Genomic DNA, 21,689 nt, shown 5'->3' with positions numbered 1-21,689 from the left:
CCCCTGTGGGCAGCTGTGACCCACACCCAGCTGTCCTGGTAGGTGATGTGTCCATCGCAGTCATGGCAGCTTCTGGGCTGGGACTGAGGGAGATGCAGCCCAAGGTCCGGCTTCCCACCGAGGCTAAAGGAAGGAATGGTTACGTGCTGACACCCAGCCTGTGTGTTCCCCTCGTGGAAACGGCACCTGCAGCATGGACACGCACCCAATGGCCCTGGGTAAAGTGAAGTTTATTTGTAGGCTGTGGTTTAAAAGGGTTTTTAATTTTGAAAAAGTGTTAAAGCCATGAATCGCAGGGCTCCACATCCCAGGGGCTTCCAGGCCAGCTCTCGAGTGAGAGGTAAGATCTTGGTGAGGGCAGGGGTCTGGGCAGGCTGGGGGGAGGGACTCATTTCTTGCCCTTGCCCTTGCCCTTGCCCTTGCCCTTCACTCTGCTCTTGCTCCGCTTCCTCTTCTTGGACCTGAGCATGGAGCGGACCAGGTAGCCCCTCCACAGGGCCTGGATGAGCATGGCAGCCCGCACCATGTGCACCATCGCCTGCTCGGCTTCCAGCCTCTTCTTGGCATTGATCTCCTGCTCGGCCTGGATCTGGGAGAACTCTTCCACCAGCACGTCATGCCGTCTCTTCAGCTCCTCCAGCTGCAGCTTCTCCTCTTTGTGGATGACATCCAACTCCTCGTACTCATCCTGGGGTGACAGGCAGGGGGTAGGGGTCTCCAGGCACAGAGCACCGCCTGCCACCCTCTTCTGTTCCCACCCTTCCCAAAGGCGCTTCCGCCCCCAGCAATACCGCCTACGCTAAGCCTTTCTGCATCTGAGGCCCAGATGAGAATGGGAGAGCTGATGCGGTCCATCTGAGTTTGCGGTGGGACCCAGCTGAAATAGGTCAGGAAGGAGGAAAGAACACGGCTCGTGGGCTGGGCAGGCTGGGCTTCCAATCCCAGCTCAGCCACATCTCGAGGGGCTTCACCTTTCAAGCCGTCATTTTTCCTCATCTGAAACATGGGGACAATTCCAAACCCAGGAGCAGGGATGGGAGCTATTTCCAGGATTAAATGACAGGATGGATGCAACGTCCATCCCCCCCGCTCCCACCAGGCATCTACCAGAAGAAAAGTACTTCCAGAGGACACAGAGCTAAGTGGACTCCGTCTCTGCCATCATTCACCCACCACCCTCACTGGGAACAGAGAAACAAGAGCACAGCCTCCCCCTTCATAGAGCACTCAGGATCAGACAGCACACCTGATGTTGACCACTCAGAGGCTTATGTCACTTCCAGTGCTCACCAGGCCTCCCTGCCCCAAAGTCGGGGCTGGGCCACCGATGTTATCACAGAGCTGGGTGGAGGCTTAAGGGCACCCCGTTTTTAGGCTACTATTCCCTGAGCACCTCCTCCAGGCCAGATCCTGTGCTGTAAAAGCACCTGTGACAACGGTGACTCGTTAAATCCCCACCATGGTTCCAGCGTGGGTGTTACTGTGATCACATGCAGAAATGGGCTCAGAAGGGTCAAGTCCCTTGCTTAGGGTCACACAGCGAGTAAGTGCCACTAGAGTAGAACCTCCAGATGACAATGGGGACTTTCTTGACCGCTGGAGCCCAGCACTGGGCACATCTAAGCACTCGGTAGAAAGTTCCTGAGTGACTGAGTGAAGTGGTGGAGGTGAACGCTTGAATCCCGTGGGGATGAGTCCTGGCTTAGGGGGCTGCTAGCAGGAGCTGAGCAGGAGGGAACAGGGAGTCTGGGATATTGACAGTAGATGGAGCCAGGATCTTCGGGCCTGGTGTCAAGCACATCTTAGTGGCTCGTAGCTTCTGGCTCCTTCCTTTCCCACCACTCCCCTCACTGCCCCAGGCTAGACAAACCCTTGAGCCTAAGGAAGGGGCAGGGAAGCCACTCTGGAGAGGCCCAGAACTTGGCATAGACCATGGACCATACTAGGGCTTCTCTTCTCCACCCCTCACCCCCATTCCTAGAGGATCTTGGGAAACACACTTGAGAGAGACTTAGGCAGACAGATACCTGCTTTTCACTCATCTCCAAATCGTATTTCTGGATCCAGTTCTCAATTTCCATTTCCACTTTATATTTTTTCTAAAAGAAATTCAATTAGTCATTGTGTGATGGACTAATATTAACAATAAAAGGCACTCAGCCCGCTCTGCATCAGCAGGCCCTGCCTCATGCCTCGCCTCCCGAATCCACATCACAAGGTATGTTCTCCATTTCACAGGCAAGGACACAGAGGATCAGATGTGCTAACTCACTTGGCCCAAGATTACAGAGCTGATGGGTGGTGGAGCTTGGATTTGAAGCCAGCAGTCCAGCTCCAGAACATTGTAGGCAGAGGGAGCAGCAGGTGCAAAGGCCCTGCGGTGGGAACAAGCTGGTGATGTTTAAAGGGTAGGAACTGAGCCAGTGTGGCTGGAATGGCGTGGCCGGGGAGGAGAATGGTCCCATTGAGCTCAGAGTGAGAAGCTGTGTCACAGAGGGAGTGTCAGCAGTGGAAGGAGTTTGGTTTCTAACGTAAGGGAGAGTGGAAGCTGTTGGGTGGATTTAGATACGGTGGAGGAACGTGATCTCATTTTGTTTTTAAAAGGTCAGCTCCTGTCCATACAGTGGAATGCTATTCTGCCATAAAAAGGAGGGAAGTATCGGTAAGTGCTACGTGGATGAACCTTGAAAGTGCAAGGCTAAGTGAAAGAAGCCAGACACGAAAGACCACATACTATGTGATTCCATTTACGTGAAGCGTCCAGAATAGGCAAATCCATAGAGACAAAAAGTAGATGAGTGGTTGCCAGGGACTGGGGGGAGGGGGGTGGAGAAGCTACTTAATGAGTACAGGGTTTTATCTGGAGGTGATGAAAATATCTTGGAACTAGATAAAGGTTGTGGTTGTCCGACATTGTGAATATACTAAGTGCCACTGAATAACTTTAAACGGTTATATTTTATGTTATGTGAATTTCACCTCAATTAAAAAAAAAAAAATCAGCTCCTTAGTCCTACAGTGCAAGAGTTCGTAACTTGGGCACCACGGATGGGCTGGCTTCAGGGGGCCTGTGACCCAAGAATTGCCCCCCACCATGGGTATGTGCTTCTGTGCCTTTTCATGGGGGAGAGGCCCGGTGCTTCCATTAGATGCTCGAAAGTGTAGTGAAACAAAAACGAATCTGAAAACAAGTGTTAGAAAGGGTGTCCTTTGTGAGGAAAGGGATTCGGAAGCAAACTGGGTGCATGCTGGGCCTGGGTCCTGGCTGAGACGATGGAGAAGGCAGATGAAAAAAGGATATTTATTGAGCACCTACTAGGTGCTACCAGCTGCCTACCCATCATCCCATCTAATTCTCATAGCAACTCATTAAGGCCTATGCAATCACTTTCACTTTAAAAATGTGAAAACTAAGGCTCGGAGGGAGTTAAGAGATTTGCCAGAGGTTTCTGTGCGCCTTCATTTCCTTTGCAGGACAGGTGGGTATCATCCTCCTTGTGGGGCCCAGAGGAGTCCAGGAACTTGCCCAAGGTCACAGAGCTGGCCTGCAGCAGGACCTGATCTCTCTGCCCCCAGCCCCTGGCCTGTGTGCTGCTCCCTCCCGCCTCCCGAGGGATACTGCGTCCATCCTGGGCTTCCCTGCACCCTTCTCCCCAGGGAGCTGCGCCCCGGGCGGCTGAAGCAGCCCTGCCCCCCACCCCAAGCCCTGCGCCCGGCCCTCCCTTCGCCCCCTCCCCTGCCCCAGTGGCCCCATTGCCCCCACCGCCCCGCTTCCCCGGGGCACCTTCCTCAGCGCCTGCTCTGCCTCCCAGTTCTCCACGACCAGGCTGTTGAACTGCGCCTGCAGCAGCAGGATCTCCTGCTGGGTCTTGGCCACCCGGGCCTGCGAGGCCCGGAAGTCCGCCTTCTGCTGCTTCTCAGCCTCCTGCTTGGTGCGAAGGAGGCTGTTCTCTGAGAGCTTGGGCAGCTGGTGCAGGTGGTTTTTCAGTTCTTGGATCACGAAGTTCTCCTTCTCCACCTGGGCCAGGAAGAAGAGAGGCTCCAGGATACCTCCGCGATCATGAGCCATCGCAGGAGAGGCTGGCGTGAGCCACCAAATCCCAGCCCTGGCCCCGGAGGACGGGGACAGCCTGCCTAGAGACCGGGAAATTGAGACTCACGGGGGTTGAGTCTGTCTGGGGTTGTGCAGCTGAGATGGAATTTGAAGCCGGGTCTGTCTGATCCAGACAGGGTGTCTGGCCACCGTCCTCTATTTCCCGGCGTGAGTGAAGTGCACAGGCGCGCCTGAGCGGGGTCACAGGAGGAGAGGTCTGTGACAGCGCGACGCTCCTGCCGGGGCACAGCAGGGGAGTGCCTAGTTGCCAGGGACACTTGGCGCGATGCATGAAAGTGTGAGATAAACACACGCAGCAGGGATTGCCCCCCCCCCCGACTCTCCCCTTGAGGGCCTGGCTTGGCTCCTGACCCTCAGTCGGTTCTAAAGCAGGAATTGGTTGTAGTGAGGTGGATGGACCTAGAGTCCGTCATGCAGAGTGAAGTAAGTCAGAAAGAGAAAAACAGTTACCGTATGCTAGCACATATATATGGAATCTAAAAAAAAAAAAAAAGGTTCTGAAGAACCTAGGGGTAAGACGGGAATAGACACAGACCTACTAGAGAATGGACTTGAGGACACGGGGAGGGGGAAGGGTAAGCTGGGACGAAGTGAGAGAGTGGCATGGACATATGTACGCTACCAAACGTAAGATAGCTAGCTAGTGGGAAGCAGCCGCATAGCACAGGGAGATCAGCTAGGTGGTTTGTTAGTGACCACCTAGAGGGGTGGGGTAGGGAGGGTAGGAGGGAGACGCAAGCGGGAGGAGATATGGAGATATATGTATATGTATAACTGATTCACTTTGTTATAAAGCAGAAACTAACACACCAGTGTAAAGCAGTTATACTCCAATAAAGATGTTAAAAATAAATAAATAAAAATAAAATAAAGTAAAATAAAACAGGAATTGGGGTTGGGGGGCACCGCTGTTTCGTAAATAAACTCCAAAGGCTGATCACAAGCGCTAGGGTGTCCCTCTGAACACACCAGTGCTGTGGCTGGCTCAGGCCAGCAGCCTCGGGCTGGGGGCAGCTGGCAGCAGGGCCGCAGCGGGTCTGAGCTCACTTCCTGTACTCAGGGAGTGGGAGGCGGGGTGGGGAGGGGTTTGAGGCAAGCCTGTCCTGTGGGCAAGTCTTCAGCCTTCAGGGGTTGGGTTTGAAGCAGGCAGTAGTATTCGCAGTCAGAGCTTTTCTTGTGGACCCCTCAACATGCCTTATTGGTGTCATCCTCTCATTTTACACTGAGATCCAGTGACCTGATGAAATCTGCCCACCTGGCAGAAATGGAATTTGACCCCAGATCTGTCCAACTTGGCAGCCCCAAGCTGTTTCCACTACCCGAATGAGACCAGCAAAGCCACTTGGAAGTCCTCTTCCTTTCCCTAGGTGACACCCCTCCAACCTATGAGTGGTCTCCCCTGAGCACCCAGGAGCCTGTCATCTCTCTACTCAGCAGATAATTACCTTGTCCCCTTTTTTGTGCCAGGCCCACTAGGGACCCAGTGGAGGGCCAAGAGAGACAAGGTCCCTGCTCTCTTGTGGGGGAGCCAGACCCCAATCATATCATCAAATCATCACACAGTCATCAACAAACCCTGATGAATGCTGTACAGGACAAAGTCGGAGAGAACATAAGGAAGGGGGGACCCCCCGAGCTAGTACATCAGGGAGGGAGGGTGGCCTTGATCTCTCATCTATCACAGGGCAATGAAAATGTGACAGTGCTGGCTAGCTGTCCCCCAGGACCTGTTCTCCCCAGAAAGGCTGTAGAGCAGAATGTTTCACTGGGAAGGTGGCCCCAGCTACAGACCACTTTCCCAGCATCTCTAGCACTGGGTGTAGCTAAGAACTATATGAATGCTGCTTCTAGGTGATGTCCCAAAAGGGTAGGACAAAGTCCCCTCCTCCCCTTTCCTCCTTCCTGCTGGCTGGACCAGTGGTGACATGACAGTGGAAAGCTGGAGCAGCCTTCTGGGTCCACAGTTAGAAGTCCCATGTGGGGGACAGCAGAGAAGCCAGCAGCAAGGAACCTGGGCCCCTGACGAGTTTACGAAGCAGAGCTTCCATGCCAGCTCTCTGTTAAACAGAAATACATCACCAGCTTGGCTAAGCCACTATTATTTGGGGTCTCTGATTTAGCAGCCAAACCTATACTTATATGCCACTTCCCAGGGACTTTGCTAGCTGTTAGTGCGAAAATGTGTGTAAAGAATAACACATAGGGGCTTCCCTGGTGGCGCAGTGGTTGAGAGTCCACCTGCCGATGCAGGGGACACGGGTTCGTGCCCCGGTCCGGGAAGATCCCACATGCCGCGGAGCGGCTGGGCCCGTGAGCCATGGCCGCTGAGCCTGCGCGTCCGGAGCCTGTGCTCCGCAAAAGAAGAATAACACGTAGTATGTGTCTTGTTAGGTTGGGATCATGTTATCCTTTCCCCTCTTAAAAATTCTTCTAGAGCTTCCACCCCTCCTACCTGCCCCTTACCCTCAGGACAAAGACCACATTCCTCGATTAGGCCTCAAAGGCCCTGTGTAATCTGCGAGCAAAGCCTTAAATTAAGTATTTACTACCCAGCCTTGGCCTGGAAGGTCTCTCTCTACCTCACTCGCCTGGTTCACTCCCTCTCGTTCTCCATGTCTTGGCTTCAACGTCCCTGAGTTCCAAGTTCAGCTCTCCTATAACACTCTCTTATAGCACCCTATACTTACCCTTCCTTGTACTTCTCAAAACTGTAATTAAATCGGCTCTTTAAGACCTACCTTCCCTATCATGAGCTCCATGAGGCTGGGGCCATGTGGACTCGTCGTTTATAAGGCCTGGCACCTGGTAAGTGCTCAAAACAATGCTTACGGAGTAAACGAATGAAAACAGCTATTTAAATCACTGAGGAAAAAACCCAACTGCCAGAAGATTTGGGCTCCTCCCTGGGGCTCCTTCTATAACCTGACCAATACTGTGCAGTGATACCTCTGCATCCCTGTTCCTCACGCAGGCTGCCAATTCATTTTCCAGAGTATCGATGATTTCTTGGTTCCTCTGATTCCGTCTGGTGATGTCCTGGATGAACTGAGTCTTGTCTCTGGCTTCCATGGGACTAGTGAGTAGCTTCTCAAACAGGAAACCTCGGAGTTCTACCAGACTATCAATAAAACTCTGGGCTTCCGCACTTCTGCCCAGGGTCTGCACCTGCAACAGACTGGCAGCCTGGGGGTTACCGAGCAGGAGTCTCACGATGTTCTTGGTGGATCCTTTGATCTGCTGCATAAGGGGTGGGAGGTGGGATTTCTGCACCTCTATGGAGAGGACACGGTCTCGGAACCACGGTTCATCCTCGAACTCTTCTTCCTCCTGCAACTGCCTTTCTTCCTCCTGCAGGTAACTGACGCGATCCAGGAGGATCTGGCAAAGGTCCTGGTGCTCTCTCACTGCTTTCATGATGTCCTCCCCCAGCATCCCCTCCGAATTCTTGGAACTGGATGCCACGTATGACAGCAGGGTCACCAACTCCACCTTGTGAATGGTCTCGTCCAGGACGGACATGATCCTCTTGGTCTCGATGGTGGTGAGTTTGGTCTTGGTAGGAGGCAAGGGTTTTGGCGGGGTGGTGGAGTTTTTGGTCGTCTGTGCTATCAGCCTTACTCTGTTGACGTCAGGGTCTTGGTAGAGAGGGGCCACGGCAAGGACGTCCAAAGCCATTTTATGAGCGGTCTTCTTCGCCTTTGTACGCCCTGAGAGATTGAGACTTTGGTAGACTATCTGGGCTTCCTGCTTTTATTGTCTCTGGCAACCCTGAAAAAGGAAGGAGTAGGTAGTCAGCAGAGTCAGGCTGACTTCGGGATGGCTGGTGTGGCCACAGCAGCCGTAAGCTGTGGACGTGGAGAGTTTGTCTTAGGTGCTCTGCAGCCTTTACACAGAACCTCTCAAGGAAAGCCGCGTTTAGCTTTGTAACAGTGCTCAGGGCCCCAAGGGTAAGGGACCATGTGTGGAGCTGGGTCTCAGGCACATGTGTCAGGCAGGAACCAACCAGGAAAACAGACATCATTCTAGGTATTCAAACACAGCAACCAGTTACATGGGTGATGGAAGAATTGAGAGGCCAATCAGGGGAAGGGAAAGCCACCCAGCGATTGTCAATGGCAGGAAACCATGAAGGAGGAGGAAGCAGTGGGTTTGGGAATCAGGGCCACCCAGGGGAAGCTGGAGCCACAGCCATTTCCTGTCCAGGAGTCACTATAGCCCCAGTGGAGCTGTGGCCACTGCCGGAAATGCAGCCCAAAGCAGAGAGAAGAGGAGAAATCTGGTTTCTCCCTTTGTCCAGCCTTCCAATCTAACACCAGCGCCTCCCACTGACCAAATCCAGTGGGAAACCAGCGACAAGGGAGCCTGGGCAATGCAGCCTGCAGGGGTCAGCAGCTGGAGACAGAGCAGAAGAGGGACAAGCAATGGTGCTGAGAGCGAACAGCATGAGGACCAGCACAGCGCATTTGCATTGGCTTTTAAGAATGGATTAAAAAAATCGGGGTGGAGGTCTTCCCTGGTGGCGCAGTGGTTGAGAGTCCGCCTGCCGATGCAGGGGACACGGATTCGTGCCCCGGTCCGGGAAGATCCCACATGCCGCGGAGCGGCTGGGCCCGTGAGCCATGGCCGCTGAGCCTGCGCGTCCAGAGCCTGTGCTCCACAACGGGAGAGGCCACAACAGTGAGAGGCCCGCGTACCGCAAAAAAAACAAAGATCATCCCTGTAGTCATCTATTCAGGTATTTATTGAGCCACTGGGATTATAAAAAAGATGCAAGGTATAGTTCCTGTCCTCCCAGAGTTTACCTTCACTTCTCAGCTCAAATATTACTGTCATAGTGAGTGCTTTAGGGGTTCCCGATGTAAAATATAAACCCTCTCCTTCTCCCCCACCCTCCCAGTCCCCTTATCCTGTTTACTACTTTGAGATATGAAACATGCACACATGAAGGTTCAACAACTACAGAAGGAAGGGGATAAAGTTGTATTACTAGAATAGATGGTATTATGACCAGCCATCAACACCAGAGTGGGGGCTTTGGAGTTTATCTTGTAGGAAGCTGGGATCCATTTTGATTTCAGGAAAAGTGTAACAGGATAAAATTAGACTTTGAGAAAGATCTGTTGTAATGGGTGACTTATAGAGGAAGGGCTGTTGGCAGGCAGATCAGTTGGGATATTGTAAACCTTCCACCCGGGCCTTTGCACATGCTATTTCTTCTTCCTGAAACACTCTTCTCTCTCCTCCTTGCTAAGTTAATTCCTTATACTTAGATCTCGTTCAAGTGTCTCACTTCTGCAGCAAAGCCTTTCCTGGGCTTCCAGGTTGGGTCAAATTCTTTTTATAGGTTCCCATAAGGCCATGCGTCTTTGTGGAAGGCACACCCCCCAACTCCAATTCCCTCTTGTTTGCCAGTACTATAGAGGCTGGAAATACTGCCCACCTTCTCAGATTCCTTTAGAGTTAGCAGTGGTTATAAACACAGTTCAAACCAATGAAATCCAACGAAATAGAAGGATAAGTTTTCTAGGGGTTTCCATGAAAACTTATACCTTCCTGACACAAAAGACAGACATTGTTGGCTTCACGTCCATTCCCTGAACTTGGGCTTAATGCTGGAGCAATGGCAGCCACTTTGTGAATGAGAAGGAAAAATTAAGAGAATTGTTGGAATGCTGTCCCTGATGTCACTGAGCCACTGGACCTTCCAAGTGTCCATCATCCTTGACCCAGATGACTGTGATAACCTCTTCACTGTTCACCCTACTTCCACCCTCCTGCCCCACAGTCTCTTCTCATCACAGCAGCCAAAGAGAACCTTTTAAAATGTCAGATCTTTTCACTCCTCCACTCAAAACCCAGCTCACAAGAGCTGATTGCTAAATTTTCAGGATATTTGTGAGTTGGTTCTTAAATCATTGGTAGCTTGAAATCAGCCATGGTGGGAGTATTTACATCATGGAAATTGACAAATTCTACAAATCAGCACTGCCTCTCCACCAGACTGGTTGTTAAACATTTACCAGCACACCATGGCTACAATGGCTTCCCATCTACTCAGAATAAAAGCCAAAGTTCTTACAATTACCTATAAAACCCTGCATAATCTGGCTAGTGCTACCACTCACTTTCTTATGCACTCAAGTTGACCTTTTTTTGTTGCTGTTGTTCCTTGATCGTGTCAGGTATGATCCAACTTCAGACAGGGACTGTGCACTTGCTGTCCCTCCTGTCTGGAATACCCCTCTACATATCTGCAGACCGTGTTTCTTCACTTCTTCTCGGCTCAAATATTAGTGTCATAGTGAGTGCTTTACTGACACCCGATGTAAAATATAAACCCTCTCCTTCTCCCCCACCCTCCCAGTCCCCTTATCCTGTTTACTTTTTCCGCAGGTTAATTCTCACCATATGACATCTCTCCATGGACATCTTTATTTATTGTCTGTCTTTCCCCTCCTCTAAAAAGTAAGCTCCAAAGAAGGTAGAGGCTTTATCAATTTTCATGACTACTGAATTCCCAGCACTGAAAAAGACTGATATTCATCTTGGGGAGAGATCTGTTGCCACCACTACAGGTTACCTGGGCCATCTCAATTTTCATACTCTGTCTGTGGACGTGAGGAACGTTTTGAAGAAAGAACCATTAGGACCTGATGAATGAAGGACAGTTTTGAGCTTGGGTGGGGATGGGAGAGAATGGTGGGGCCCTTGAGAATCTAGGGAAATTGGGAGAGGAAGTTTAGAAGGGAGGACAGAGACTTCAGTTTTAAACTCATCGAGCTATAGCTGCCATAACTGGGGTAGACAGTGGGCAAGGATGTCTCGGCCTTCCCGTGACCTGTTTGCTCTTCGTCAGGTGACAGCACCCCACTTTTCCTTTGAGGAACTCACCCTCTCTCTCCCTGTGTGTGGTCTTGGTGGGACTGCCAATCAAACAATCCTGGTCTCTGCCTCCTAGGAACCCTGAAGAGTGACTCATGGATGAGAAATGGCAGGACCTGATTCATGCCAGTGATGGGTTCCTGAAGATTCTGCTACCAAGATCCCCAGAACTTCCTTGGCTGCCGTCCTGTCTGAGGGCTGGATCTTCAGCTTTTCCTTCACCATTTTGCTTAGCCAGGGTTAGTTTCTGTTGCTCGCGATCAAAGGACCCTAGCTGACAAAATATGCTAGGCAACTGACAACACAATGTCGAGGGGGCTCCAGGAAGACCTTGGGAATGGAGATACGAATGCAAGGGAGGAGGAAGCGAGGTATGAAGCCACAAAAGACACCTGTTCAGCAAGGCAAAGAGTAAGGAAATCCAAGGAACACCTAAAGTAACAAAGAACAGGAAGAAAGGAACCCAGATCAGGTGCTAACGAGGCTTTGTTCCTTGGCCAGGAAAAATGGATCCCTCGGGCTTCCCTGGTGGTGCAGTGCTTAAGAATCTGCCTGCCAATGCAGGGGACACAGGTTCAAGCCCTGGTCCGGGAAGATCCCACATGCCACGGGGCAACTAAGCCCACAAGTCACAACTACTGAGCCCACATGCCGCAACTACTGAAGCCCATGCGCTGGGAGCCCATGCTCCACAACAAGAGAAGCCACCGCAATGAGAAGCCTGTGCACTGCAATGAAGAGTAGCCCTCTCTCGCCGCAACTAGAGAAAGCCTGCACGCAGCAACGAAGCCCCAATGCAGGCAAAAATATAAATAAATAAATTTATTAAAAAAACAAACAAACCAGAAGCCTCTGGGGGCTGAGGACTGGGGCAGAAGGGCATTATCTTGCATCTCCTTGATTCCCACCTGCTTCCTGTTCCCCAATCAATCTCGTGAGTTCCTTAAGGCTTTTCCTGAAAATAACATTTTAGGGACAGCCATGGAGCTTCCTCAGCCTCCCCGGGGAATGAAGGATCTCTGCCCCATGGGCCACAGAATGAATGTGAACCAAGTGTTTAATGAACTCACTTCTCCCCATGGTCCCCCAAGGCTCTCAAGCATAAATCAAAACTCTCAAATTCTTTAGAGATTGCGGCTGCAAATGCAACGTTATGGGAAATGTTTCCAATTTGCTTTCAGCCAAATTACCTCTTTGCTTTAAAGGGCAAACTTGTTTTCTTTGATTATGATGACGCCCATCAGTTCCTGACAGCTCATTTGGGTGAACAAGAAAAAGCTGGTGGAACTGGAATTGGGAGAAATGCATCTGACTGTGATTACAAAAATCACTGGAGAATCTCCTTTCCTTGAATTCTAATATGATCACTTCATTAATGCCACGAACCTTAATATTTCAGTCATTTCCAACTTAAGCCTCTCCCTTTAAAATTCTTGCCCTAAGAGTGAAAGAAGGTTGTTAATGGAGGGGGGACTTTAATTGGATCTTCCCTTTATTTGTCATTAATTCTGCTGATGAACTTTATAAATGGAAATATATCTTTATCATGCAAATTATACCTGTTTTCACTCAGATAAGCTTGTTGGATGTTTTACTTTCCCTCTCGGAACATTTTGAAGAAAAAAAAAAAAGGTTTGAGGTAAATTATATTTTTTCCCCCCAGGGAGAAAAAGGAGAAGAAAACCCAACTACCGTACAAGTACCCTGCAAATCCAGCACTGGTCCATGGAGAAGTCAGAGGGTGTGAAAAAACAAATTGGAGGGAGAGAGGGAGAGAGAGGGAGAGAGAGAGAGAGAGGGAGAGAGAGAGAGAGAGGGAGAGAGAGAGAGAGACAGGGAGAGAGAGAGAGAGACAGGGAGAGAGAGAGAGAGAGAGGGAGAGGGAGAGAGAGGGAGAGAGAGAGGTTTACGTGGGGGTGGGGAGCATCTCATTTTAAGAAATGCCATTAAATTCTAGCTAATTCCTGGGACTTCCCTGGCGTCCAGTGCTTAGGACTCCACACTCTCGCTGCAGGGGCCTGGGTTTGATCCCTGGTCAGGGAACTAAGATCCCACAAGCCACGTGGGGCGGCCCCAAAAAAACAAACAAAAAATGAACTAACTCTTGAGAACTTACTATGTACCGACCACTGTTCTAAATGCTTTACACAAATTAACTCCTTTATTCTTCACAACAGCCTCCTGGGGTAGGTGTTTTTATTATGTCCATTTTCCAGAAGAGGAAAGGAAGGCAGAGGGAGGTTAGCTGTTTCTACTAGTTTACAGCACGTAAGTCACAGAGCTGGGATTTCAGCCCAGGCAGTCTGTCTTAGGAGTCCGCATCCCATAACCACTATTCTGTCCAGCCTCTTGATTTTAAGATTGACTTCTATGGTGGAAAAATTAGCATCATGATTTGTAGACTAATTCTTTGCTGGTCCAGTTTCAGTGAGTCCTGTTAAGTAGAGGCGTAGAGAAGAGATGGGTTCACAACTCGATTCCTACAGCATTCAATCTATTTGACAACTACAAACATGATATGCATATTTGTTGTTATACGTGCATATATAATATAATACGTTATATTATATTGCATTACTTCATATTATATTATACTACTTATAAATATAAATGCTAGACTTGATTCACCTTTCTTTCTAGTGCCTCACAGTCTTCCTCCCGGTGTCACGTTCCCATGGGTACACCTGGGATTAGACACAGTTCACAGCGCAGAGCTGCCACCCCATTGCTTTCTCCTCGCTTAAGAAAGCTTATCAGGAATTCTCTGGCTGTTCAGTGGTTAAGACTCGGCACTTTCACTGCCATGGGCCTGGGTTCAATCCCTGGTTGGGGAACTAAGATCCCACAAGCCACGTGGCAAAAAAAAAAAAAAGCTTATCAGAATGCGGGTGAAGGAGGGAGAGGGATTAAATTATTTTAGGGTAAGCTTTGAATCATCTCTCATTGAATTTTATATTTTGGAGTCAATCATTCACATACTTTGGAACTTTATTATCAGCGAATTACCAAGACATACCTCGTAACTGATCACGACATGGGGATTGTTGGAGCAGAACTGATGGGGCAAGAAAGATGCCTTCATGATGGCTGGTTCTAATTCAGTGTTGCCCAAATCTCTCTCGCTGGAATGCCACCTTTGTGATTTCTGCCAAATCTCTAGACCAAGCTGTACTATTATCAACTCAATTGTTTTCTTTAAATACATGTTCATGTTCCTCCTTAAGTACTTTTCCTTAAAAAGGAAACTTTATACCTTGCTATAACTGGAAAATCTGTTTCACTTTCATGAAACAGAAGATAACAATGTCTGCATCCTGGTGTTATTTCATTCCAGCTAGATACTGTGACCCAGGAAGGATGGGTCTGAGACCAGATCTCTGTCTTGCTAAAAAAGCAAGATTAGCAAGCGGTAGGGAGATGTTAAAGACACACTAAGAAAAAGAGAGAAGAGACAAGGTACTAATACCAGGAAAGAAAGAGGGGCCATTACTACTGATCCCGTGGATGTTAAAATGATAACAAAGGAATATTACGAACTTTATGGCCATCAATTTGATAACACATTGTGGATGTTATAATTTGCTTAGCTGATTTCATGTGCTTTTGACAGTTCTGCCATGTTTCTGAAAGGCACAATTCTCACCCACCCCACGACTTCAAGACCTATACTCCGTGCTCTCACCTGTATCCTGATGCTCTGCCTATGACTCAGAGGAGTCCTTGATGGCTCAGGGACTCTTGGTCGCTTAGTTCCGATCCCTCCACCTACCTGCTGGGTTAATGGGCAGAGGTTTTGCCTTCGAAGCAGCAGCATTTTTCCTTTCAGCCTCAGGAAGATCCAATTGGCCTGTGAACCACCCAGCTAGCTTTTTTTCAGAACGCTCTAGGCTTTATGTGAGCCTTCCAGGTCTACAGTGGGGAAGGTGAGGGGCTGGAAAGGGCAGGACATTCATGATGAAGACTGCTATCTCCCAAGCAACTATCCTACAGTAGGCGCTCAGGAAAGCACTATTGAATAAATGGAGAGATGGCAAACCCAGCTTCAACAACAGCCCTGTTTCCTCACAGGGTGATGTTGGCATCATAGGATAATGTTATTTCACAAAATATGTTCTGTCCTGAATTAGAACCAGAAAATAGTGTCACATTTCAATAGTGAAAATGGTGGGCCAAGATCTGGCCTATATGGGTTGTTTCCCATCCCTGGACACAGGGCTTGGAATTTTAAGGTAAAAGATTTAAATATATTTTGTTTTCTCTTTTTCATGGTTTAGTTGCATTTTTTCTCCTATCACCACTTTTTTTTGTTGTTGGCTGCGCCGTGCGGCATGCAGGATCTTAGGTCCCCGACCAGGGACCAGGGATCAAACCCGCACCCCTTGCAGTGGAAGTGTGGAGTCTTAACCACTGGACCTCCCGGGAATTCCCTCTATCACCGCTTCTGAAGTAGTGCCCAATCCTATCTTGTCCTTTTAGAGAACCCATGTTTCATGGATGACATTTGGCTTGCAGAAGGTTCCGGGGCTGGAGCTGAAGCAGTGAACGCTGGAGGTATTAACAGACTGGATTGCATCGGTGGTGATGGCTCTGTGGCCGCAGGCTCCAGTGTTATCCTGTGCTTTGGCGACAGAGGACCCTGAATAGTGACTGAGGTTGGGAGGGAATGTGCTCCCAGCGACAGATTTCTAAGCTGCTCGTTATAATGAACAACTCTCTACTGGCCACTGGCCACGGCTATAGCCCTGGGCAAATTCACTTGACCTTCTGGACTCTCATCTCTGAAGCTGAATGGGAAAACATGAGCCTGCTGCCCAGTGATTAAGTTTGTGGGTTCCCATGTCAGGCAAACTTGAAGTTCAATCCTAGGGGATCAACACTTCCTGCTGTGTGGCTTTAGGCAAGTCAATGAGCGTCTCTAAGCATCTTCGGCTTCCTCACCTGTAATGTGGGGACAGTAACAGAACCCACGCTTGATAAAACTTTTGTGAGTGTGAAATGAAGTCCTGACTCAATCATGTTGAGATTTTAGGATGACTTCCAAAATGATACAATTTAATATTAACATTTGAATACTTTTTAAAATAGAACATGTATTTTTCCAAATATGATATATATTTGTTTTTGTGCAGAAAGGTTTACAAAGAGCCAACATGGATCCATTTTTTACTCCTTTTTACTATTTCTGTTTTTAATTTTGCAGGTTTCTGCATTACTCATGACTTTCAGTTAGTAATGGAGGAGGACAGAGATCCCTTAAACTGCTCACCATTTTCCAGACTCTTCCCCCTTACAAATTAATTCATCACAATCCTTAATTCCTCTTTTGGCAGTGTGGTTTTCGATGCGTTTTTTTCTGGTTATATCCAACTGTGGATAGTATCACTTAGGTTGTTTCAGACATAAGGAAGAATTTCTTAGCAGTGAATTTAGATTCTTCTAAAATAAACTTCCCCCACTTAAATATATATATGTATTTAAATTGTAATCTTAGCAAATGTAAAACACTGGCTTTTCCTGACTGACAGATTATGTTGTAGGAGAGTCTTTTTTAAACCATGACCCTTTAGTGAGTGGTGGAATCAATTTGCCTGTTGAGACTAGCATTAAAAATAAATGAAATAGAATAGAAAATATCATAGTGCACTGCATGTAGTAAGTATTCTTTTGTATTTAAACAGGTGTCTGCTGGATCAAGGAGGAAAATGTATTTCTTTGTCTGGCTTGTGGTTAAAAAAAAAAAAGGGACTTCCCTGGTGGCGCAGTGGTTAGGAATCCACCTGCCAGTGCAGGAGACACGGGTTTGATCCCTGGTCCGGGAAGACCCCACATGCCGCGGAGCAACTAATCCCGTGTGCCACAACTACTGAGCCTGCGCTCTAGAGCCTGCAAGCCACAACTACTGAAGCCCACGCGGCTAGAGCCCATGCTCCGCAACAAGAGAAGCCACGCAATGAGAAGGCCGTGCACCGCAACAAACAGCATCCCCCGCTCGCCGCAACTAGAGAAAGCCTGTGCGCAGCAGCAAAGACCCAACGCAGCCAAAAAGACGAAAACAAAAACAAAAACAACTTGTGTTCAAAAGCCCCCATATTAAAGGCATTTGATTGGTCATAGGATATAACCTGCTGCGATTATTTGAGAGCTAAGGTCAAAGAGATACTTTTCCCTGATGCTCTGTATTTCAAATGGTCTTGATTTTCAATCCCTTTTACTTTCAGTTCCACTAACTAGGGCCTGAAGGGAAAAGGTGTGCGTGTTTGTGTGTGTGTGTGTGTGTAGCACTTGTCTTGTGTGAAAATACCAGTGTAGAACAGGGTTTTTCAGTCTCCACACTACTGACATTTTGGGTCAGATAATTCTCTCCTGTGGAGGCTGTCCTGTGTGTTTGTAGAATGTTTAGCATCATTCCTGGCCTCCACCCACTTGATGCCAGTAGCACCCTTCTCCCACCATTAGCTCTGATCAGTTGGAGATGAAATATCTCTAGACGTTGCCAAATGTCCCTGTGGAGTGTGGGTGGGGTGCTCCTGGTTGAGAACCACTGGTCTAGACCACAGCAGCTTGGCTTCCCTGTAAAACTCCTGGCCTCCCCCATGCTAAGTCCAATGCTCTATCCAGATTCAAAGGAAGGCATGCCCAAGCCTAGCCCAGCTCTGTCTGACGAGCCGACCTCAGCACCATCTAAAGCCACCATCGGTTACAGAATCAAGATCAGATTCACAAGTTGGGTCTTAGGAGCCCTGGGTGCATGACTCTCTCCTGTCAGGGGCTCTTGGAATAAGTCTAGGCAAGTCCCTTATCTCCTTGGCACCTGGTGACACAACACCGGTCTTAGCCACATCAAAAGGGAGCTGAGTGGAGAAGGGATGGTTTAATAGACAGGAAAGCCCTTTGGAGAGTTAAAAGCGCTCTTCAGCGGGGGGTGATGATGATGATATATGTTGAGGGATAAATCACGTAGTGCATCAGCCTCATTGCCCAGAGCTCTCTTCTCCTAGGGAAAAAGGGAAGTACATGTGGGGAACTCAGCAACTGAGTAGGCAGGAAAGACTCACCTCTTTTTTTTTTTTTTTTTTTTTTTGACTCACCCCTTTAATTCAATTTTTTTTTTTTTCTTTTTGGCCAAGCCATGCAGCTTGCAGGATCTTAGTTCCCCGACCAGGGACTGAACCCGTGTCCCCTGCAGTGAAAGTGTGGAGGTATGGAGTTCTAACCATTGAACTGCCAGGGAATTCCCTATTTTTTTTTTTTTTTTTTTACTGTAAATCAAGTGAAAATCCCAAGCTAAAGCTCTGGCATTTATATCTAACCATGCCTGGAGTGTGTTCCCAAGGGATGCCTCTCCCTGAGCCAGGGCAGAGGTCTGGCTGGGATGCCCGGGGCAGCCTATCCAGCCTGGAGGCAAGGATATTGATACTGACTCTGCAGCCTCTGTTACTGTTTCTTTCAATCAAAAGGCTTGGTAGAGGGTGAAGCCTGGGAAAGGGAACTGTGGGATAGGTTTTTGCTTTCTACTAAAAACTTTATAATATTCAGAAAAGGCATGAACAGTGACCTCAGAACTTACCCCTTCTCACTCTTGACTTTCCCACTATTTTCTTCTTTAACTATTTGGAATTCGCCAGTGAAGACACCTAGCACTGGGCTTTACTTTGAGGGAAGATTTGGGTGTTTTTGGCCACGCCGCACAGCTTGTGGGATCTTAGTTCCCAGACCAGGAATCGAACCCAGGCCCATGGCAGTGAAAGTGCTGAGTCTTTACCACTGGACCGCCAGGGAACTCCTGAAGACTATTTATTTCTAATTCAATCTGTTTACTTGTTATAGGTCTATTCAAAATTTCTCTTTATTCTTGGGTCAATTTTAATAATTTGTATTTCTAGGAATTCATTCATTTTATCTAAGTTGTCTTTTTTTGGCATGAAGTTGTTCATAATATTCCTTATAATTCTTTAAGTTTCTGCAGTTCTGATTTTGGTAATTTGTGTCTTTTACTTTCTTGGTCAGTCTAGCTATATCTTCCTGATGTACTGACCTTCCTATCAATATAAAATGTCCCTCTTTGTTCTAGTAATATTTTTTGTCTTAAAATCAATTTTTTCTGATAGCAATACAGCCTCTCCAGCTCTCTCATGCTTACTCTTTGCATGAATTCCAATTTTTTACTTTCAACTCCTTTGTGTCTTTGAATCTAAGGTGAGTCTCTTGTAGGCGGCATATAGTTCAGTCTCACTTTTTAAATCTAGTCTGGCAAGCTCTGCCTTTTGATTGAAGTGTTTTTTCCATTTACATTTAATAATTTACATTAAATTATTCAGATAGTTGGATTCACATCTGCCATTTTCCTATGTTTTTTTATTCATCTCATCTCATGTTTTGTTCCTGTGTTATTTCGTTAATGCCTTTTATTGTGTTAAATAAATATTTTTAGTCTACTCTTTTGATTCTTCTGTTGATTTAAAAAATTTTTTTTGAGTTGTTTTCTTAGTGGCTGACTTAGGGATTATAATGTGCATCTTAATTTATCACAGTCTATTCTGGAATACTAAATATTTTCTAGTTGATGGGTCATTGTTATCCTACATTTTTAAAATTATTTAAACATGGCTTCCTTTAGTTCTTTGAACATATTTATAATAGCTTCTTTGAAGCCTTTGTCTGCTAAAGCCAACATCTAGGGACACATAGAGACACTTTCTGTTGACTGCTTTTTTTTCCTGAGTACGTTTACACACGTCTCACAATTTTTATTGAACACTGGAAATTTTAGAGGGAAGATTTTTTTTTTGGTAGCAACTCGGTATTTTTTTGCTTCCTAATGATTGTTGTTCTTGTTTTGCTTGGGTGTTTGGTAATTTACTTCCTGGACTAAATCTCTCAAGTCGGTCTCCTCCACAATGTGCAGCTACTGATGTCTCTGCTTAATTGTTTTTTCATATTTTTATTTTTAAACCTGGCTTCCTAGGGGTCCCCTCTGTATCCACATAGTTTAATATTCAGCCAAAAGTCAGTCCGAGGTTGTGCTCAAACTTTGAGCCAGTAAGACTTCTGTTCTCCCATGGAAAGTGCAGCACGCACTCAGCACATCCACACAGGCTCCAACGGCCAGGGATTAAGTGGCTTGGGCCTGCTCTGGTCTCTGCTACACATGCGCATAACCTCTAGTCAACCAAGATATACACAGAGCTCATCAGGTCCCCTATGGCTGCCTCACTCCCCAGGAACTCCAAGCTTTCACTCCATTGTTTGTGCCAAATAGGATTACAACCTTGGACTGCTAGAGCTGCCGCCTCCCCTATTCTCTTCCCACCAAGATTGCCACTTTAGCCAGTACTCCTTCAAACCAAGTGAGCCCCATCAGACAGTAACAGTGAAGCTGTTGGTATTCAGGGGGCTACCCACCCTGGTTGAACTATTATGCCCATAGAACTGGGGGTGGGGAAATCAGAGCAGTCTCAGGTAAGTATAGCACAAACTTGAAGTTCGGTGGTTTTATGAATAAAAATTCTCAGTTTGTTGTATGACTTCGGTTGATTTTCAGTGTGCTAACATAGCACTAGATGGTTTTGTCCAGCTTTATAGTTGCTTTTAAAAATTATTATTGTGGTAAAATATACATAACAAGGTTTACCATTGTAACCATTTTAAATTCAGTGGCATTAAATTGTTACATTCACATCTATGTGCAACCGTCACCACCATCCACCTCCTCCAGAACTTTTTCATCATCTCGAATTGAAACTCTGTACCTACTAAATAACTCCCCGTTTTCCCCTCCCCCCAGCCCCTGGCAACCACTATTCTACTTTCTGCCTTAGTTAACCCTCACAACAAACCCTTTGTCTTAAGTATGTAAATGAAATCATATTTCAAGGACGGGGACGGGAGTTAAGTTCTAAAGTTAGCACAAAAGGCCAAAATTGGTATAATCAAAATTACCTGATTTAAACACTCACTTTCATTGGATGCTCACCCTGGGATGTATATATAGGCCGTTGGGTGGAATGGTAGCGGACTTATATAAACTACACTCTCACTCCCAGCCACCTGTGTTTGACTTGAAAGTAGTTAACTTTGATGCGACTCCACTTGACTAGTATCATCCACGTTTTACGGATGAGGAAGTGGACAAGTGGAGGGGCAGAGTAGAGGATGCCCAGTAGTCCTTGCAGGGGGTTGAGAGGGAGGTCCAAACTGAGGCAGGGGCTGGAGAGCAGGATCCTGAGTCGGGGACGGGCTCACGGTGGGGGGCTACTGATTCCTCAGAGAGCCAAAGGATTGAGGGCTAGACCCCATTCAACATCTCTTCATCATTCCCAGCCCTTCCCCACAAAGTCATTCACCTGCTCCGAGGGCTTCAGGTTTTTCTATCCGTGGTAACCACCGAGGTGACTGCGTTGCTAGCTTACCGGCCAATCTCAGAAGGCGGGACTCAGCGTCTGATTGACTTTCTTTTTCACCATTAAATTCCTTATTCCGCTCAGTTCGTTCCACCTCCTGAGGACTTACCAATCAGAAGCACCGTCTCTATAGCCCTCCACCAATTGGAAGACTCGGGCCTCCCTCTGGGTTGGGCTGGCCGAGTAAGGCGGGGAGAAACGGAAGGGAAAGGGGCGGAGCTTACTCGTCCCGCCCCTTCTCGAGGAGGGAGGCAGGGAGTCCTGCATTAGCAGCAGGCAAGAACTGGGGAAGG

The 21,689-nt window shown here is 47.8% G+C and overlaps 1 protein-coding gene across 1 annotated transcript; it reads right to left on the bottom strand.

Annotated features, from left to right (window-relative positions):
- Positions 1-244: 244 nt before the first annotated feature.
- Positions 245-21,437, bottom strand: IQCD (IQ motif containing D). The gene is made up of 5 exons (XM_029234517.1): positions 21,340-21,437; positions 7,061-7,882; positions 3,785-4,018; positions 2,028-2,099; positions 245-688 (listed from the first exon to the last, which is right to left on the bottom strand). Exons 2-5 carry the CDS (start codon positions 7,787-7,789, stop codon positions 389-391), a joined length of 1,335 nt encoding a protein of 444 aa, XP_029090350.1. The 5' UTR covers positions 7,790-7,882; positions 21,340-21,437; the 3' UTR covers positions 245-388.
- Positions 21,438-21,689: the final 252 nt, after the last annotated feature.

Source organism: Monodon monoceros, unplaced genomic scaffold, assembly GCF_005190385.1.
Source record: "Monodon monoceros isolate NGI ecotype Baffin Bay Population unplaced genomic scaffold, NGI_Narwhal_1 Super_Scaffold_1, whole genome shotgun sequence".
NCBI lineage: Eukaryota > Metazoa > Chordata > Mammalia > Artiodactyla > Monodontidae > Monodon > Monodon monoceros.
The sequence above is the reverse complement of the archived record's forward strand: the minus strand, read 5'-3'. Positions and strand labels throughout refer to the sequence as shown.